Source organism: Barbus barbus (assembly GCF_936440315.1).
Source record: "Barbus barbus genome assembly, chromosome: 35".
NCBI lineage: Eukaryota > Metazoa > Chordata > Actinopteri > Cypriniformes > Cyprinidae > Barbus > Barbus barbus.
The window spans coordinates 11087368-11109200 of record NC_136763.1 but is presented as its reverse complement, the minus strand read 5'-3'; the positions used below and the strand labels follow the sequence as shown (position 1 = coordinate 11109200).

The following is a 21833-nucleotide window of genomic DNA, read 5'->3' as shown; positions in this document are numbered from 1 at the left end:
GTAAAATAAGCAAGATACGCTTCATTATTATGTATTTTGTTTATCATATTTTTTATTCTTTGGTCAATGTTTTCCATCTTTTTATAACATTTTATTATTTTCCCCTGAAGTATGCTTATAATGTCAGCCAAGGTTATGGTTTCCATATATGGCTTCTACAAAAATTTTAAGCAGCAATAATTTTTTTTCTTGTGCACTAAATTAGCATATTAGTACAATTTCTGAAGGATCATGTTACACTGAAGATGATGATGAAAGAACTGTAATAATATAACACAATATTACTGTAATTTTACTGCAGGTTGCTGAATACAGAGTAACCATTCATATTTAAATGATATGTTAATATGGGGGTGGTCGTATGCTAATATGGTGACATCATACGTGCGACACCTTGTGAATGACTCATGTTTGCAGCCTAGTTTCCATGGAAAAAAACCATAGAAATTCACGTTTTTATTATGCTTATTGCTCAACTACTGCTGAATAATGTAGATGAGGTAAATAATATGTCCACAGACACGAATGATCAATCATCTGACATCAAGGACACACACAAGGCCATATAGTGTTGTCTGATGGAGGAGAGCTTGGAGATTAAATGTCCAACAGAGACTCCAACAGCATAATCTGAAACATCAGAATAGCCCAGAATCACACAAAAGAAATCACTGTGAGAGTCAGTGGATGTCAATCACATTTCTCCTTTGTGATAAATATTACAACAGTGTCAGAGTCTATTGTGGAGTATGTTTTTCTCTCCAGTGTTTTTGGCCTGTATATGAAAGATTGAGCTGAATGTGAGCTTGCTTCTTGGTGTTTTTTTGTTCATATTGGACAGGAGTGGGACCAGATTGTCTTGTTTGCTACAGCTGAAAGAGCTGAAAAATACAATTAAATCAAGGGTGTGTCACGTCCCCTGACAAAGTCTGTGTTCTTGACACAGTGTATCTAGACCATAAGAAAGAGTTGGATTGGCACGTGCTTTATGATTTTGAATTTTCACATCCTATATTGTATGGATTTGTTTTGTGCATTCACACATTACAAAGTCATTTACTGGTCTTTCAGAAAAATATACTGTTTAAAACATCAAAAACAGAGAAATATAAAAACATCATGACATGCAAAGCTCCTGCCAATAGTTGTTAAAGTCAGTCATGATCCATTGCTACTTGTATTGCTAGTCAAGGTCAGGTGGTATCAGTGGGAGGAACATCACTTTTTTTATTTTATACAGTACTGTTCAAACATTTTGGGTTGGTAAGATTTTTCAGTGTTTTTGAAAGAAGTTGTTTATGCGTAAAGCAGCATTAATCTAATCAAAAATACAATTTAAAATAGCTTTCCTAAGTTAAAATGTAATGTATTCCTGTGATGGCAAAGCTGAATTTTCAGCAGCAATTACTTCTGTCTTCAATGTTACATGATCCTTCAGAAATTCTATAACCCGAGTTGTAGAATTCTCTACCATCAGAGATGCTGGCTTTTGAACTGAACGCTGATGACACGCTGGAGGGTCTCCCTCCTCTTTAGCCCAGAGGACACGGCGTCCGTGATTTCCAACAAGAATGCCAAATTTGGACTCGTCTGACCATAGAACACTTTTCCAATTTGAAAAAGTCCATTTTAAATGAGCCTTGGCCCACAATACACGACGGTGCTTCTGGACCATGTTCACATATGGCTTCCTTTTTGCAAGATAGAGATTTAGTTGGCATCTGCAGATGGCACGGCAGATTGTGTTTACCAACAGTGGTTTCTGGAAATATTCCTGGGCCCATTTAGTAATGCCAATGACAGAATCATGGCGATGAGTGATGCAGTGTCGTCTGAGGGCCCGAAGACCACGGGCATCCAACAAAGGTCTTCGGCCTTGTCCCATACGCACAGAGATTTCTACAGTTTCTCTGAATCTTTTGATGATGTTATGCACTGTAGATGATGAGATTTGCAAAGCCTTTGCAATGTGACATTGAGGAACGTTGTTTTTAAAGTATTCCACAATCTTTTTACACACACTGGAGACACACACTTTTTATCACAGATTGGAGAGCCTCTGCCCATCTTTACTTCTGAGAGACTCTGCCTCTCTAAATTTGAAATGAGCTCATTTAGTGGATAAAAGTGTAACATTTCTCTGTTTAAACATTTGTTACGTTCTCTATTTTCTATTGTGAATACAATATTGGCTCATGTGATTTGAAAGTCTTTTAGTTTACATTTTATTCAAATGAAAAAAAAACATCCCAACATTTCTGGAATTCGGTTTGTAACATGCTGATTTGGTACTTAAAAACATTTCTTATTATTATCAACTTTGAAAACAGCTGTGCTGCTTAATAGTTTTGTGGAGACATTTTTGTCAGGGTTTTTGAAAAAATTCAAAAGAACAGTATTTATTTGAAATACAAATCTTTTGTAACATTATAAATGTCTTTAATGTCACTTTTGATCAATTTCATGAATCCTTGCTGTTTTTGGGTGGTATATCTGCTAAAAGTTCATTTAGTCAAGTACACAACTGCATAGCCTCAAAGTGAACAGAAATAAAATAACTAAAAGCCATAGAACTCCACTTTAAGCCAATGAAAAACTTTCTGGCAAGCAGCAATCAGCCTATGACATTACAGCACAGAGATTTTATCATACCAGAAAATTACAGGCTGCAGTCTTTGTAATTGGCATGAATTTTCTATATCAGTATGGTATGAAATGAAGAAAAACCAAAAGTTCAGGGCCTTTTGAGTTGGGAGAAATATGAGATGCTCTATTAAACCCTGTCCTTATGCCTAGCGTGACAGGATGATTTGAAGTCACCGTGAGAATACATCATTTCACAGAACGGTTGAAAAGGTCCAGTTATTGCTTCTAGAAGCCAGGCGACTGGGTGCTGCTCTCAGCAGAAGTGATTTCTCAAATCCCATGGGCCCACAATGCCTCAGAAAACACTGCAATTACCAAAAATCGTCCATAAATTCACAACCCGTTCTTTCCTAACAGAAGGTCTCCATCCCGTATTTTTTTTTCAAGTGCACTCTTTTGTACCAGCACAAGAAAACTGACCAATCATGTGTTTCTGTTCAAGTAGCACTTGCTATAGGAAATATGAGTAGGTTTGTGTGTTTGGGTTTTTGCCAGTGTGTCTTAAAGGGATAGTTCACCCAAAAATGAAAATTCTGTCATTTACTCACTCTCAAATAGTTCCAAACCTGTATGAATTTCTTTGTTCTGCCGAACACAAAGCAAGATATTTTGAAGAAAGTTTGTAACCAGGCTGTTTTGGGGCACCATTGACTTCCATAGTAGGAAAAAAAAATACTATGGAAGTCAATGGTGCCCCAGAACTGCTCTGTTTCCCACATTCTTCAGAATATCTTCCTTTGTGTTTAGCAGAACAAAGACATTCATACAGGTTTGGAACTACTTGAGGGTGAGTAAATGATGACATGATTTCATTTTTGTGTAAACTATCCCTTTAATGTTTTACTGTCCTTGAGAAATTGCCCTTTATTCTCTCTGCACCTTTGGTTCTTTTGGTTCCCCCTGAAATATGTGAGTAATTCTCTATTCTGAGCTGACAGACAGAGTAGAAAAGCTGCCATGACTCTTTCTGAAAGAAAAATATTCAAGAAAGCCTCTGAAGCAGGGCATTTAAAATACAAACCCCATATGAGATTTTTTGGGGGGAGTGAATAATGCCACATTTTCTGATGCCAATTTCACGCACATTCACACCAAAGTTTGACTTGTTGGTCAGTTCTGCCTTTGCTTTATTTAAGTTTTTTGTAGTTTATCTGGGAATACAGTTGGACAAGCAGGCATGCTTGGGGCTTTCCTCCTTTTTTGTTTCTTTATTCTGCATTATGTTTTCCATTTCACCTTATTATGCCCGTTCTGCATATTGCTTGCAAAACTCAGGCTCTCATGGATACTTGCAACCATTTTGAGTTTGATGTTAGTAAGTGAAAGGTCTGTTTTGGAAAATCACTTATCAGCTGCATGCCATGAGAAATCAACATAGGGAGTTGATTGTATTTTGAACAGCAATTAAGATAGGGATCTCTTGCAACAATGTGGAACAATGGCGCTCTTAGCAAGGATTTATCTTCTACAATCAATAACCTAACAAAGGGTTTGTTTGTCATGCGTATAAGAGGTCAGACAAAAGTGGCTGACATTATAGTCTCAACTTCTGAAAATAATGATGGAATATAATCGTGTTAGAAGTAGCTCACTCAAGCCTCTCATTATAAAAAAACTAAGAGTCTGGCTAACCTTGGTCTTTAGATCTCCTCTGCAGTTGTGGCTCAATGAGAAACAAAATGGTGTAATTTATAATGTGTGTCGCTAGTTCTTTACAAGTAGCAGGTCAGCCCAATAAAAACAGATCACTCTCTCCTGTTGAACACAATAGAAGATATTCTGAAGAATACTGGTAACCATACAGTTGCTGGTAGCCATTGACTTCTACAGCATTTTCATCCATACCAGCAACTTGGTTACCAACATTCTTCAAAATATATCTTTTGTGTTTGGCGGAAGAAAGAACCTCATATTGCTATGTCTTTCCAGAAATGTCTACAAACTATGGTAGCGCATATTTTTGGAGGAGGATTCATAGTTCTGAAATTATTTAGGCTGTTGATTTGTCCAGATCCAATCATTTTACTGGATGTTGCATTTATGGCAGGTGCAGCACTGCGCCACACAGTAATAGTTCCCAGGAAATTAAAAGATTATTGGTTAAAGATTCAGATTATGACAGTAATGTAATTCCATCTGCTGAGTCATTGTGCTGGTGTTGATGACTTTGTCTGCTTTTATTATAGAACTGATTTTGTGTGTTTGGTATTAGTATATGCTTACTTTTATATTATTTATATTTTAAGTATTATCTATTATATGTGTTATTTTATTATATGTAACAATGGGCATATTTTGTTGTAAAATTATACATATGCTTTTTATATTATATATTAAATATTGTTTATATTTTAAATATGTTTTGACTTTGCCTATTGATAATATGTCTATTGACTTTGACCAGTAAGACTTTGACCACCTACTGTATCACCGACAACACTAGCCATTCTGTTTAAGGGTTTTATATCTCAAATTTTGTCCATTCTTTAAATCATTCAGTTTATTACTGCGTAGTATGCAGAAACCATTTGTGTGACATTAGCAGTGATATCGCTTAAGGGAAAGTCGTGGCCTAATGGTTAGAGAGTTGGAGTCGTGATCCAAAGGTTGCGAGTTCGAGTCTCGGGCCGGCAGGGATTGTAGGTGGGGGGAGTGAATGTCCAGCGCTCTCTCCACCCTCAATACCACGACTGAGGTGCCCTTGAGCAAGGCACCGAACCCCCAACTGCTCCCTGGGCGCCGCAGCATAAATGGCTGCCCACTGCTCCGGGTGTGTGTTCACGGTGTGTGTGTGTTCACTGCTGTGTGTGTGCACGTTGGATGGGTTAAATGCAGAGCACGAATTCCGAGTATGGGTCACCATACTTGGCTGAATGTCACTTCACTTCACTTCACTTCACTTAGCAGAATAGGAAATTACTTGACCTGGAATTCAAGTGCTGGAATGCAGGACTCCAGATTAATTCCTTTTTGTGCTCTTTTATATTAGCAGAAATGCACAATTCTCTGACACATGCCAGCTACGCCTCAGCCTATTTCCTGGATGTTCCTTTGTACACAAAATCGTGTTGACGTGTTCCTGAGAGTGATAGATTACCCAACGCGAACAACTCGATGGAGTGCAGAGAACCGGATGGGGATACAGGTCACTGCAAGAGATTAGACTTGTTAAACAAAGAGACTTTATGTAGAATTTAACCAACAAAGCCCGGGAGTTCTTTGTCCCGGGAAATGCATTATGCATCTGAAGGCTTTTAGTGCAACTATCAAAGGATGTCTTGAGTATTGTGTCATTTACAGAAGAATGACGGGAGGAGATGCTGAATTTAATAAAGCTGGTTGTTGTTATATACATAAGTTTACACATTTTAAAAGAGTTAACATAAGCAAAGAGCTTTCTAATGACTCAAATAATGAGGCCTACTCAAATTCTTTTGAATGCAAAAAAAAATATTTTATTATTTATATACATAAATGTGGTGTTTTTTTCTTTTCTATTTGTTTTTTCTATGATTTTTTTAATCAAATAATTTATTAATTTTTGCTTAAAGGGGAACTTAGAAAGAGGATATTGCTTTTCATAGGCAAGAGTAACAAAAATAATAAGGAATTCATATGCGGCTCAGAGTTATAAGATAAAGTATGAAGCACCATTTGCCATTACAAGTGCGCCAATTATTATAATGACAGAATAGAAAGGGATGTCCAGAAGATATCATGGTATTGATTTTGCATTATGTCGATGTCTAATTTCCATGGCAAGCCACTGTTATTTTTTCTCAAACCTATTTGTGCAGTGCTTTTCCATTAGTTGATTTAGAAAAACAAAAAAATGGAGACCACTCAACAGGGGTAATGTGAGAATAAGTCTACTAATTTAGAAGAAATCAATTTTCATTCATAAGCGGAGAGCAGCTTGGCATGCTCGCTTAAAATTGAAACGCTTCAGGCACTTGTTCAAAGCGCTTAGTTCATAGATATTGTTTATTAAACAAAAAAAACAGCTATGAGTATGCTGCACATTTAGTAGTACATGGAAAAATTTACGTTTGGGGCCCTGTGCTGAAATGCAGCCAGAAATAAAGCCAGTGTTCAATGCCCCTCTAGTGCTTAATGTCAAAGTGATGTACTTTGCAAGCTAGTGGCCCTGCATTAGTGTTTGGGAGTGTATTTGTCACTGTTAAAACTGTCTGAGATGTCACAACCAAGCAGAGTGCTCAGATTTTAAATCGTGTCCCCTGTGAAGTGGCATTTGTCATTAGCCTCAGAGTATGCAGTGAGGTTTTGAATCATTTTGAATAGTCGTCATGTTTAATGTTAGGAAGTCCTGGAGATTTTATATGCGTCTCCTATACTATGTTGGTTTGTTTATTCTATATATTGGAAAATATACTTATTTTACCATATTTAAATTCATTCCACAGAGCTCCACCGCAAGTGTCTGGGTCTTGTTAGAAGTGTATAGTTCCTCAGTGTTGTGTTTGAAGTCCAAACAACAGGAAAAATGTCAGTTTTCTTAAAACACCGGCTTGCTGATGATGTACAGTCTTTGTTTGTATATGGAATACATCATAATGATGCATGCACAATGTTGATGTTTCTTCATATTTTGTCTTTTCTAACTAACATAGAGGTTCTCAAACAGGAAAGGAAAGATTTGATTGGTGCCATTTGATGAAACAGTTTGAAACAAAACAGAATAAATATTTTGGTTGTTTAACATCTGTTTTTCTGTGGGAATGAACAATGGATCTCTCCTTGTCTGCTTTGGGAGTAAATAACCAAAGTCAAGAGCTCTTCAACGTAGTGTCCCAGAAAGATCTGACAATTTCCACTAAGAGGTCAAAATGTGACTCTATGACTAGTCAAAGAGGCATACGGTTAACTGAAGTTCAACTTATGACCTCAAGTTCGTCATCACAGATATGTCATTGAATGCCAGTGGGCCATGAACGCTTTTGAGAAGATTAAAAATGAGATCATTAGGGTGACTGAATCTGCATTTTGTGGCTGATTATGGCATTTGTGAAACCCAAAAGAGCTGTTCAGCCTTGACGTCAATTTGTAGGTCGACCTAAGCTAATTTGCCATGAGTACTTTTGGGAATCACTAATGGATTTTTTTTTTTAGAATGGTGGTTTTGAATTTATGACTAACAAGGTTTGTGGTTGACGTGTCTTGAAGAGCTGCTGTTGAACAAATGTGAACAAAACATTAAAGGCATTTTAAATGTTAACCAGATTTTCTTTTACTTAAATAAATAAAACATATTATCTACAATTTTTTTTTCTAATTAAATGCTGGTTATTTATTTATATGTACATAAAAAAAAAATATATATATTTTAAAATAATAAATTCAAAGCTTGATTTACAAACTGAACTGCTGTATTTCAAAAATGTTGATTAATCAATGATATTTTAAGGAATACTGAAATTATGAAACTTTTCTGGCAATTTACTAAACTGCCAACCTACTGTTCACTGATTCGATCCAAGGCTTTCACAAATCTGCCTTGTTTTGATCCTGCAGATGTTCTGTGACCATCTCCGAAAGAAAAAGCTAAATCTGTCGAGCTCAGAGAGGACCTGTTTTGAAGAGCGCTTTGTATTGTAACCATCTGCTTTACAGATGACCTAATGATGATCTAACAGAGCAATGGCAACTGCTCTCATTTTAGCGCTCACCCCTTCAAGTGAACATTTATCACCATGTGTTATCTGTGGGATGCGTTACAGGCAAGCTTCAAGATCAATACCAAGAATCAGCAACCTCTTAGGCTTTTGAAAACATACTTGAAGAAAATCCTTCAGATGGATGTTTTAATGAAGTCAAAGTCTAAACATTAACTTTGTTTAACTCACTGCACAAGGCCTTCATGCGAAATAAGTCTGGGCTTAATGAGAGACACGTGTTACATTTTCTGAGCCTTTATTGAAAAGCGCATTTACAGATTTCACCATTCATTTGGAGCTGCATATTCCACTGTTAAGAATCATCATTTAAAGGGATAGTCAACCCATAATTAAAAAGTTTGTCATCATTTACTCACCCTCATATCTTTCCAAAACTTAATGACTTTCTTTCTTCTGAACACAAAATAAGATAGTTTAAATACAAAAAAATACAATGGATGTCAATGGGAGCCGAAACTGTTTAGCTTGTGGGTGAGTAAATGATGACCGAGTTTTCATTTTTGTGTTTACTATCCCTTTAAGCCCACCCGCTTTTATGGTGTCAAGGTGCCCATTGCCAAGAAGGAACATAACAATGCCCTTGTACAAATAAACAAACCCCAATACAACACACTCACGTTTTATGGCTGTGAAAGTTAAACAGGAAAGAAGAATTTTTTTTAGCTGATTGCTGTGAGACTTGAGTTGTTTTGTCAGTTTTTGTTTTCTTTAATGCTCTGTGGGCTTATTTCAAGTCACTCTTTGACTCTGGAGAACCTACAGTTTCCTCTGCTGTATTTAATATATACAGCAGGTATGAGGAAGATTCCTGTGCCACACAATTTTTTATTCACACAGAAAGTGAAAATGCCACAAGACTTACTGCACTCACAATGCAAAGAAAACTAAGAACATATGGTGCTTCTCCATTCTTTTTATGGTTTTGCTTGTGGAACTTGAGGGATTTGTCATAGTATGGGGGGGGGGGGGGGCACAATGCAGCAAAAATGTATTCTGTTGGGCTTTGGGAACTGAGTTAGATTTTACATAGTGACCTTTTTGTTGATGATTACTTGTCTGATTTAATCAGAACAATCAGTTTTTCAGATGTTTTATCTATGCCAGAATTTCTACTGCTCCATGCAAATCAAATGTGCTGTAGTTGACTATTTTAAAATGGCAAAGCAGAGCTGACAGAATTATGTGGTTGTTGGCACGTGCGAACATTAGCCAAAATATTTTAAAAACAAACCGACAAGGGGTGTGAAGAACTGTGAATGACAAGCGTTTCAGTTGTTCAAGCTTTTTTTCGGTGACTTCTGCAGACACAGATTTGCATTTGATGTGCATTTGACTGAATTCGTATGTTTTAGTTGTACATGAAAGCCAATCAGACCTTCCACTCTGTTTACTTCTATGTCTGTCCACTGATTAACTATAAATAGCTTAGGGGCCCTATTGTTTCCAAGACATTTAGTACAGATGGAAGTTTATCACAAAGTTCAAAAAGTCACCTGGAACAGCAGCTTGTGACCCGTCAAGCATTCCAGGAATCCCAGAGAGCTCTGGGCCTCATGTCACCGCTCAAGCGATTTTACAATCAGATCTTCTCCAAGTAAATTCATAGATTATGAATGTGTCTGTTATAGAGGAGATAGGGGCTAGTTGTCGCAATTTTCTCTTCACTGAATATTTCTCAGGGTGTATTTGTTTAAATTAAAACTTGGTAAAAAGTCAGTTTCTATATAAACACATAACTTAAAGCAGGAGGGTCGAGACACCAAAATGGGGGACATGTCCGTTTTAATTGGGTTGTAGACAGCAGGGGAAAATTAACATAAAAGTATTCATTATTAATAATTATTTATAATAAAACAGAATAATTATATATAGATATATTTTTATAATCTTATAATATATAATAACATGTATGTTCTGTAACTATTTGAGAGCCTTTTTTTTTGTCAACAAAAAGATATTCAACAACATTTTCACTGTTTTTACCCAGGATAAATATACCGTTTATTTAAATATACTATATATTTCACTGAACACAGCATGCCCCACTATATGCATTACAATTAAATATATAATTATGACACACAAAGCAATTCATGAAATAGCAATGATAAGCTTTACAAAATAAAGTCCTTGTGTCAACTTTTATTTCTTTTGCAGGTGATGGTTCACTCATGTAGTGAATAACTCCATGGGAATCCATTGTTTCTATTCACACCAAACATTTGCCCTGAATATTAGCGTTTGCTGGGGCCTTAAGACTCACACCTGAGCAAGCTTTTTTATTATCCTCTTATGGTCTGATAGGAAATAACCCGTGTCAGACTTGTACTTAAGGTTATCAAGCCCCGTCTACATTTATATACTCTCTGCACTCATAGAAGTAATGAGATTTAATCATATAAAATTCATTTAGCCGATTCACAGTATGTCTGACAAGAAAAGTATTTTTGAGTACATTTATATGGTTTTCATCCATCACCCTAGCGAGCTGATTTTATACACGTAATTTAATTCAGACCTTCATTCACAAAGAGGGATGAATAATTCAAAATGTCAAGTGTTGAAATGAGTCATTACTAAATTCTTGTTTCTTTGTATCACAATTTATTGAAAAGATCAGGCGGATATGCTCCTCGAACTCACTTTCAATAGCTGGCTTATTGAAATTGGTGCTTTTTAAAGTCAAATATTTGAAGGCTGAGTTAATGACGCCTATGATGATATGACGCCTATGATGATGCACATACCATGACTGTGTCCCATCAGCTTCGAGTCGGTCTCTGTTTTCCTTTATACAAAGGCTCTATCATTGCTGAATTTGTCTACCCTTTTCTTGTCAGAACATTCTATTCATTTGGCTGGTTTATGTAATATAAAAGTGATGTGTGAGATGTGTGTCCTCTTGGTGCTTTGACCTCCAGGACTGGTGGAGAGCTGTTGTGTGGACGGGCAGAAATGGGCAGAGGAGAACCAGCACTGTAACCATATGCCTGTCAAAACAGAAGACCTCAACTCTGTGTGTGGGTAAGTTGGCTGACCATTTCTATGCCTTGGTTATGCTCTTCCGTACACCACAGAATCAATTTTATTTGCCGTTATATGTCCTCTGACCAGTAAAGTATATGTTAGTGACCCAAAAACCACTGACCACAAAAATTAAAGGGATAATTCACTCAAAAATGAAAATACTGTCATCATTTACTCACCCTCCACTTGTTCCAAGCCTGTATATGCGGTTCGTTCCTTTGTTGAGCACAAAAGAAAATATTTTGAAGAATGTTGGTAACCAAACAGTTGCTGGTGACCGCTGATGTCCATAGTGGGTTTTTTTTTCACATTATGTGAGTGAATGGCTACAGTAAACTCTTTGGTTACCAACATTCTTCAAAATATCTTCTTTTGTGCTCAACAGAAGAAAGAAACTCATGTAGTTTTGGAACATCTTGCAGGTGAGTAAATGATAAAAGAATTAGCAATTTGGGTGAACTATCCCTTTAATAAAGTTATAGGATACAGGACCAGTTGTGTGTGGCTCATGAGCTTCTTTAAGTAGTCAGTCAAACAATAAGCAGGGCGACTGAGAATAGTCCATATTAATCTTCTCTGCATGCAAATGTATGAAGACTACTGCTGATTGAATTCTAAATTCTCAGTATTTTCTAAATCTGTGGTATCTTTAAACCAGGGGTATTAAAACCTTTGGTGACATGGACACCTAAATATGTGTGTGTATGAGCAAGCCCCCATCTTAAAATATAAAAGGCTGATATTTACTTTTTAAACACCCAGTTTTTTACTATAAAAAATAAATTAGTTGTGTATAATATAATATAATATATACACTACTGTAAAAAATTGGGGTTGGTAAGATTTTGAAATGGTGAGCATAACAAAATTATTTCAAAAACTAAGGCAGAAAATACAGTAATATCAAAAATAAAATCAGGAATATTGTGAAATATAATTACAACTGTTCTTTTAGCCATCACTCTTCAGTGTCACATGATTCTTCAGAAATCATTCTATTATGATGATTTGGTGCTTTCTTAATTAAAAAACAAACAAACTCTGAACTGTAATTTTGTTTATGCTATTTTTATTAAAAACTTTACACCTTTCCCTAGCACTCTTTTTTGCTGCCCCCTGGGGTCCTCTGCTCTAAATAACATTAAATATATCTGATGGGTCAGCCTTGGTTTGACATCCTTAGTTTTAGAATCAGGTATTAAATTCTGTTAAAATGTCTTTTGTCTGCTTTGTTCAAGTGTTGTCCAGAAGCAGTGCTGTTCAGGTGCTCTGAGAGACAGCAGGTGTCAGGCTGGCATGAATGCAGCAAGGGCCGGACATGCCTGTGAGGGAAACAGCCCATTCTGTGGAGAAGATTCCCTAACGGTAAGATCTTAAATAGTGACATCAAACAGACTGCAAAATAATGACTGTTTTTAACAGTCCACAGAGACCACAAAAAATGACAGAAAAATTCTAATGATGCATAATCTCTGTGGGATTCATCTGGTTTAGAAACAGACATTATTTTGGCAATTTAAAATTATTTACTGAATACTATATCTGGTCATGTGAATGGCTGAATATTACATGTCCAGGCAAAAATCTAAACATTTTTGTGTCTAAACAAGCAAGACATTTTGTCTTTATATTTTATATTTCTACTTTTACCTCCCACAGTGAAATTCCATTAACCCTTATAATTACTTACTAACTATTAAGTAGCAATTTAGGAGTTTATTGAGGCAAAAGTTATAGTTAATGGTTTGTTAATGGCGAAAATAGCACCTTAAAATAAAGTGACAAAAAAAAAATTCTGATTGGCATGACATCACATGACATCAATTTTCACTTTTAGTGTGGAAAGCACTTGTTGCTAAGCAAATGACTTTTTGCTCAGCAGTCACATCATGACTGGTTAGGACAATTTTCAATTCTCTTTTATGCTGTTTCATGTAGGATTGCTGTAACTGCTGTGCGCTGGGACTGCGTCTGCGAAGGGAAGGTAAAGGTTGTGAAGTGCATCAGCACCTGAGCTACCCTTGCGGACACGTCTTCCTCACCTGCTGCGAGGAGGAAGAGGAGGGTCTTGCTCCGCCTACGATCAAGAAAAAACAGAGGCCTCAACTGACCATTCTTCCTAAGAGAGGTGAAATACTTGTCTTTTTCTTACAGCTGAATGCATGGTTTTCAATGTGTAACCTGTAGTTTATGGCTGATTTCCAGTGGTTGGAGTCTGGGGTGAGTGAGAGGTCATATATTTTATTTTGACAAATCGATCTAGACGGGCTGGCATGCCAAGAAAGCGTTGTGATGGAGATTTCATATGTGATATGAAACCACACGAGAACCTGGAATGTCTCGGTTTTGAGCTGCCTTTTTCAACACAATGTCCCAGTTATCTCTTCATCCCAGTGACTTTTGAGTCTATGTCTTCATATTAACATCAGAGCCTCAGTTGTGATTGTGCTTGTTTGTTTTTGAAGCCTGAATCATATTTGGAAGCGTCTGAAGTCTGGCTGTGTCTTGGCATTCAGTTTCACATTCAGGTTCGTCACACTGCTGGCCGAGAGGTTGACATTGATGGATCAGAGGAAAGAAAGATGCCCAGAGCTGATCGGTCAGGTGTCAGGTTACCATTCAGTATAACGCTCAAAGATGCTGGCAAGCTGGGCTGAATCAGAAGCAGATGGCAAAGCAGGCTGTTGCCTCTTTCCCCGTGCCAGCAAACTTTCCTTCTGTCTCAAATGTTTCAGCTGACTACTTTCTCTAATTTTGGCAGGATTTGCGTGGAAACATTGTTCTCTTTTTGGATTTCTATTCATCCTGTGAATTGTGCTATATGTTTACACTAGGAAAAGACCTGATATTAGCTTTAGGAATAGACTGTGTACTTTTTAAATTTCATTTATTAAAATGAGGTAATGAAACGCAATTCGTTTGTCTTAACCTGATCTCATTGCATGAAATCAATTTAAATTTGGAAAATGGCTGTTCACGTGATCCTTTTGTATTGGGAATACGTTAATAAAATTCAGATCCAGACCCACACAAACAAAGAACTGAGTCAAGCTTTTATTTGTTTATTTGTTCGTTCGTTCATTCTAACATTACCTGCCTGTATAGTTTATTTAACTTGGTACTCTAAATTAAAATATATTTTTTATTTTTAAAATATATATTTTTTTCTTAACTTGTTAAACGGCCTCTAATATAAAATATATAAAATATATAAAGAGATATCCCAAAGCCATGTTTAATGAAAAAGGCAAAAATAAAAAAATCATTAAAATGTATAATGTAAGTTGTAATGCTTGCAATACTTTTTTGATTTTTTAAATCTAAAATTACCTCCTTGTGTCAACACTGATAGCCTTGTTGGCAGTACACTGTTGCACTAGTTTGAGTCTTGGCATGTGGACCTCTCTCTTCTACTTTACTTTCTTCTTTTTTTTGTTTTAAGTCAAAACATCTTTATGAAAATAAATCTTTAAAATTACCTGCCTGTGTAGTTATAAATATTTTATATTACTTATATTTAAAATATGTATTTTTTAATTATTAATTAATGTGTTATTATTAACTTATGGCCTCTAATATAAAAATATAAAATTCATATAAAATATATATATTAAAAATATATATACAGTGCCCTCCAAAAGTATTGGAACAGTAAAGACAAAATTGCTCTGTTGGCTGTGGAGTTAAGACATATACAAATATGATTAAAAGATGAATATGAGACAAAACTACAGAATGTCACATTTTATTATTGGGTGATTCAACACATAGATGTTTTACCAGCTAGTTCAGCACTTTTAGAGTTTCATCCCTCTATCTGATGTGAGCGTAAGTATTGGAACAGTTGCCTCGCAGGTCTTTCTAAGTGATCAGCTGTGTCCTGTTGCATTAATTCTTCAGATATTAAAAGCAGGGAATGTGTCGTATCAGTTATATCCATTACTTCTGCATTCTGAATCTTGCATTCGATGATGACACACACAAACCAGGATGAAGACGAGGGAGCTGACTTTGAGAGAAAAGCAAGCAATTTGGATGCTAAAAGAAAAGAGGAAGTCAGTTAGAGCTCTAGCAAAAACAAAGGGCATGGAGAAATCAAGAGTTTGGAAACCACCAGCGACACCAGCAACCAACAACGACCTGATTGGCTGAGAAAACAACAGTAGTTGATGACCGACAAACCATAAAAGCTGTAAAAATGAATCTTAAAAGACGTGTCTGTAAAATCACCAACAACTTCCAGAAAGCTGGGGTGATGCTCTGACAATCTACTGTCCTCAGGAGACTTTTACACAGAATTACAGATGCTACACAGCAAGATGCAAACCTCTGACCAGCACCAAAAATAGAAAGGCAAGATTAGAGTTTGCAAAAAAGCACAAAGGTTATGGAACTGTGTTTATGGACCGATGAGACAAAGATGGACCTTTATCTAAGTGATGGGAAAGCAAAAATGTGGAGAAAAAAAGGGAACTGCAATGATCCCAAGCATATAGTCTCATCTGTAAAGCATGGTGGAGGTGGTGTCGTGGCATGGGCATGCATGGCTGTCTCTGAAACAGGCCCTCTCAACTTTACTGATGACTTAATGTACGATGACAGTAGCAGAATGAATTTGGAAGGGTACAAAACCATCTTTCCTACCAATATTCAAGAAAATGCCACCAGATTCATTGGGAAGTGCTTCATATTGCATCAGGACAATGACCCAAAACACCCTGCCAGTTCAGTCAAGGAATTTATAAGGGCAAAGAAATGGAAAGTCTTAGATTGCCCAAGTCAATCTCCAGATTTAAATCCGATTGAACATGAATTTCACCAGCTGGAGAGGAGAGTAAAGGCAGAAACTCACCAAAACAAGCAACAATTGGAATTGGCTGCATTAAAGGCTGGGGAAAGCATTTCAAAGGATGAGACCAAGAGTCTGGTGATGTTTATGGGTCACAAACTCACTGCTGTGATTGTGTGCAAGGGATCTGCAACTAAATAATAGCTTTTAATCTTTTATATCCACCTTATGGTCAACTGTCCCAATACTTATGCTCACATCAATGAGTGTAGATGAACTCTAAAAGTGCTGTTCTTTTCAGTTGGCAAAACATATGTGTTGAAACGGCTAATAATAAATGTGATTCTGTAGTTTTGTCTCATATTCATCTTTGAATCATATTTGCAAATGTCTTGACTCCACAGCCAACAGAGCAATTTTACTGTTTTTCTTTACTGTTCCAATACTTATGGAGGGCACTGTATATAACCCCAAGCCATGCTTAGTAAAAAGCCAAGAATTTAAAATTAAACGCATAATAATGTTTAATACAATTAAATTGTAATATTTTTAATACTGTTTTGAAACTTTATCAGAGAAACATAAGCAGTGCTGGAAAAATTCTCTGGAAATTTCCCTCGGTTTAATTAAGTGCGTTAAACCTGTTTGTGGCTTACAGCTGAATAAAGTTTTCCAACACTGTCCTGGCTTTTATTCTATCACCCTGAGAGCCATAGTGCCATATCAGTGTAATGGCAGACGCTCATTGCTCAACTAGCACTCCCGCAGTTATCAGCAAAGCCCCAGTCAATAGACCCATGTCACTATTCCTTTGAATGAGACATAAAACCCAGACTTTACCTCTTGCTTTGTCTCAAGTGGCACATTCCTTTGGCCCAGTGCCTTGCTTCCTCTAAGGAGCCTCCCTGATGTCCTGAGGCAAGGTGAGATTAGCTGTGGCCGAGTCAGTACACTAGGGCTGACTTATTTCCTTTTCGTGGTGCACACACAGATGATAGAACGCTAAAATAGGTCCAATTAAATTACCTCCATAGAGGGACCCGCAGAGATGCCTTTTCTTTCTCTTTTTAAGGAGACTATTGCTAACTATGTAAGCCCTCTTGGTTGCATCAAAGGTTTAGGCGATACAAAAACGGTTGAGAGGTAATTATTTCCATGAGGGTTGCTTTCTCAGGCCCCCTGCCACCTCACACCCGTAACGTGATTAATTATAACGGAAATGTTTAATCTCTTTCTCCCTTCATTGCATTTACGTTCAGTTAATGACTGTGAGAAATATTTACTTTACACCAGCATGTTGTGTAAGGTGAAGCCGAGCCTGTTTATTATGTTTAGCTGCAGACGTTAATTGCCAAGTCAGTCGAACGCCTTGCCAAATTGCTGTGCGATGTTGGAAAGCCTGTTCATTAACTCTGTCCGTTGTTATGTAGAATTCAGTGAATGTGGATTTGGGATTGATAGGAGGTGATTGGCAGATGGAGGACATAGAGGGTGTGGTAGGAACAGCTGGCGGCAGTGAAATGACAGATGCTGACTGGCGTATTGCTTTAATATGTATTTTGTTTATGTACAAGTAGTCCTTCATTGCCATGTCATTCTGGTTGACATCTGGTTTATCCTTCACCAGAGACACTAGTGGAATCACATTATGTGTTATTAAATGACGAATGTATTATTTAAAAAAGTTCAGTTGAAAAACAGTATCGATTAATCAGCATAGCAGAAAGTCTCATCTCGATGCATATATCATTGATAAAAATAATGCATGAGGTGATGCTTTTTTATGTTGAAATCTATTGAACACAAAACTATTCTAAGATTACTTACTGAGAATAGTATTACAAACAGTTTACACAGAAATTAATTCTTCGTAATGTTTTTGTTTCATGAATAAGACCCAATGTCTTGAATACATCTTTTGTATTTTATGGGGCATTAAGTAAAAATATAGGAGTCATGATCCTTGGATTGTATTGGAGGAAAAAATGCAAAAATGCTTGATTTAAAAAATATATTATAAATAATGTAAATAAAAAATGAAGAGTTTGGCTGTAAAATATTACTGATATTTAAAGAAACTTTCCTGCAAATCACTTTCCCAAAAGTACCCCCCCCCCCCAAAAAAAAAACACTAAATATCACAGAGAGGACCCCTGTAGATGCTAATGAGTGTCATGCCATTTCAGATGGTATAAATGATAACTATTCAGGGCTTTTTGAAGGGAAAACAATCATAGCAGCTGTTGTTGTAGTGTCTTTCCAGACAGAAGTGCTCAAAAATAACTGCTTCAAAGGGCCCTTCAAATCAAACGCTTTTTGTGAGTCAAAGCCTGTAAGTCTCTCAAAATAACAGTCAATTTATGCTTTTTATGATATGAGAAGGTTAGTTCAGGTTCACATCAAATGGTAGCACTCCAATGAAAAATGTAAAAATACTTTTTTACTTTAAAATGTTAGGTTAAGAATTAATTATTGAGGTGTGTACATGTATTTTTGTTAGTTTATTAAATAAAACCTAAACCATTATTAAATACACATGAAACCATGTAAAATTAACATTGCATTTCTAATTTTTTTTAAATCACGCTTTTAAAAAATGTTTTTCATTAAATCCTCATTTTAAAATTAAGCCAGTAGTAGAGATCTTCTTATTTATTTGTGTTGGCTAATATAAATATTTAATTAATTTACTTCCATTTTTTTCAGACAAAGTTTAAAGGATTAGTTGTAATTTGCTGAATTTGTTCTCATCCTCAGGCAATCCAAGAAGAAGATGAGTTTGTTTCTTCATCAAAACAGATTTGGAGAAAGTTAGCATCACATCACTTGCTCACCAGTGAATCCTCTGCGGTGAATGGGTGCCATCAGAATGAGAGTTCAAAAAGCTGATAAAAACATCACAGTAATCCACATGTAATCCAAAAACAGCTTTTCACTTCACAAGACGTTAAGTCCTGGACTGAATGTGTGTCGATTGCTTGTGGATTACTGTGATGTTTCTATCAGTAGCTTGAACTCTCATTCTGACGGCACCCATTCACTGCAGAGGATTCACTGGTAAGCAAGTAATGTAAATAGATTCACATGCAAGAGATATACAACCATATCAGCCTTTAAACCTACTATCTCTCCTCTTCCTCAGTATCAGACAGTCAGTTTCCGAAGCAAGCGTTGTCTGTTGGGGATGTGGATCCTGCAACTAATTCACTGGACGATTTGGAGCATGATGACAGGTGCCAGAGATTCGCACCGCTCTGCCATCACACCTGCATCAACACTCGTGACTCCTACCTGTGCGCCTGCCACCCTGGATACACACTCCTGCTGGACGGCCACACCTGTGAGCCAGGTAAGATTAGCTCAGTATACAACAAAAACCCATGTATTTGTTTCTTACTGTATATAGATACAGTTTTGTATGTGTTAACCATTTTTAAATTAAGCAGGTGTAGTTCAATGAAATATCTTATTTGGATATCCATAAAAGTTGTCGAGAACCTGCAGGGTTTATGTTATTCATAGATTTTCACAGCAGAGATCTGCTTCTGTATACAACATAGCAAATGCAAGCCTCATCTTTATGCACTCAAAACACACTATCAGTCCTGCATTAAATAGGGGAATTAATCTTAATACCTGCTCAACATCCTGTCTGCACTGTATGTGTGTGTGTGTGTGTTACTTAGATCTGATCTGGATTCAAAATGACCTCAGATAACTCTTTGTGTGCTGTGAGTGCCTTTAGATGCGTGCCTGTACATACAGCAATCGAGTGAAGATTTTTATGATGAGTCAGTGAATTAGACGTCCTGATATATTATTTTTCAAACCTTTGAACTCTAAGGAACCACATGAATAATATCCATTCATTAAATACTGTAACATACATGATTGTACATAAAGCTGAAATGAAGTAAAACTGCCATCATACATTATCCAAAAGTGAAAATATTTACTCACACCTCATGTTATCAGTATTACAACAGTATTATATACTATTATAGTCCTTCTTAATGTTTAGATTTATTTTTTATTTTTATAGTTTCATTTTAATTTTAAAAGTTTAGTAATTGTGGTATGCACTTTTGTCATTTGTTAGTTTTTTGATATTTTTATTTAGATTTTATTTTTAATTTCAATTGTACTTTTAGCCATTTTAGTACTTTAAAATTATAGTTTTGTTTAGTGTATTTTATTTTATTTTATTTTAGTTAGTTGCCAAGTCAGCATTTCTAACTTTATTAAAGTTTTAAATTTTCATCAAATATTTTATATTTTATATTTCAGCTTTATTTAAATGAACAAAAATGAGTTTTAGTAACAATAACAACAATGCATGTTATTTTAAACCTCTATGAGATTCATTTTAAACACAAAACAAGAATATCCTGCAGTCTTTTTAATATTATAAAACCAAGGAGAACTGGGGGTGTAAAATGTTGAAAAAGTATCATAAAAGTATCCTAAAATATCTTTATATTCCAAGCCCATATGTAAATAATGACAAGAGTTCATTTTTGGATGAACTATCCCTAGATAGTAGTGATAGGGTGATAGAGCAGTCTACCATTGTTTTGCCCGATTCACTGCAGTTTGTAATTATTTGTCTCGTTTCCCTGGTTATACGGCCAACCCCTAACAACGCCAAGGCATGATAGGATTGTCATCAAGTGTCAATATTGTTTTAGTGTCTCTGGTGACATGGAAGTGTTGATAGAGATAGTGTTGTGCTGCTCCAATGTGATCTCATGTCAGGAATGAACTAATGATACAACCACAAGTAACTTCTCTCCAGCAACCTTCAGCTGACTTTAGGAATGAATTCTGATGACAAGATATATGTTGGCAAACGTCACAAATCAAAGCACTTTCCATAATTTCTCATCTGGTCATGATTAAATGTTGGAGAGAAACTCTCCATCATATGCAGTTTCTCTACCAAAAATACCATTTGACAGGATACAGAATGAAAAAGAATGACTCACTGCTTTCTCTCACTTTTTTTCACAGAGAGCAAGGAGGAAGACAACAGAGTTAGTGAGGAAGACAGGCTGATAACTGTACCTCCAGCAAGACAAGAAACTACTACTCAAACCCTGGTCTTAAGTAACCCATGTGCTGGTATGTGGTATACAATTTATCAGTGCATTATCCACTCTCTTCAGGAAATAAAAAAAGACTTTTAGGCCCTGTTTATGCCTGGTATTTGGCTGATCACTAGTGGACGATGCTAAATACAGTTGTGAATGGGGTATAAAACACACACACACACACACATACACACACACTCACTGGCCACTTTATTAGATACACCTTGCTAGTACCGGGTTGGACCCCCTTTTGCCTTCAGAACTGCTTTAATTCTTCGTGGCATAGATTCAACAAGGTGTTGGAAACATTCCTCAGAGATTTTGGTCCATATTGACATGATAGCATCACGCAGTTGCTGCAGATTTGTCGGCTGCACATCCATGATGCGAATCTCCCGTTCCACCACATCCCAAAGGTGCTGTATTGGATTGAGATCTGGTGACTGTGGAGGCCATTTGAGTAAAGTGAACTCATTGTCATGTTCAAGAAACCAGTCTGAGATGATCTGAGCTTTGTGACATGGTGCATTATACTGCTGGAAGTAGCCATCAGAAGATGGGTACACTGTAGTCATAAAGGGATGG

The 21833-nt window shown here is 36.4% G+C and overlaps 1 protein-coding gene across 4 annotated transcripts in view; it reads left to right on the top strand.

Annotated features, from left to right (window-relative positions):
* LOC306855365 (fibulin-2-like) overlaps window positions 1-21833 on the top strand; it is a 66756-nt gene that overhangs the window by 20562 nt on the left and 24361 nt on the right. For all 4 annotated transcript variants that reach the window (XM_079394021.1, XM_079394020.1, XM_079394023.1 and 1 more), the window contains exons 3-7: window positions 11264-11366; window positions 12608-12734; window positions 13308-13497; window positions 19301-19507; window positions 21169-21279. In XM_079394021.1, the coding sequence (XP_079250147.1) occupies window positions 11264-11366; window positions 12608-12734; window positions 13308-13497; window positions 19301-19507; window positions 21169-21279 (738 nt within the window). The remainder of the gene's footprint in view (window positions 1-11263; window positions 11367-12607; window positions 12735-13307; window positions 13498-19300; window positions 19508-21168; window positions 21280-21833) is intronic.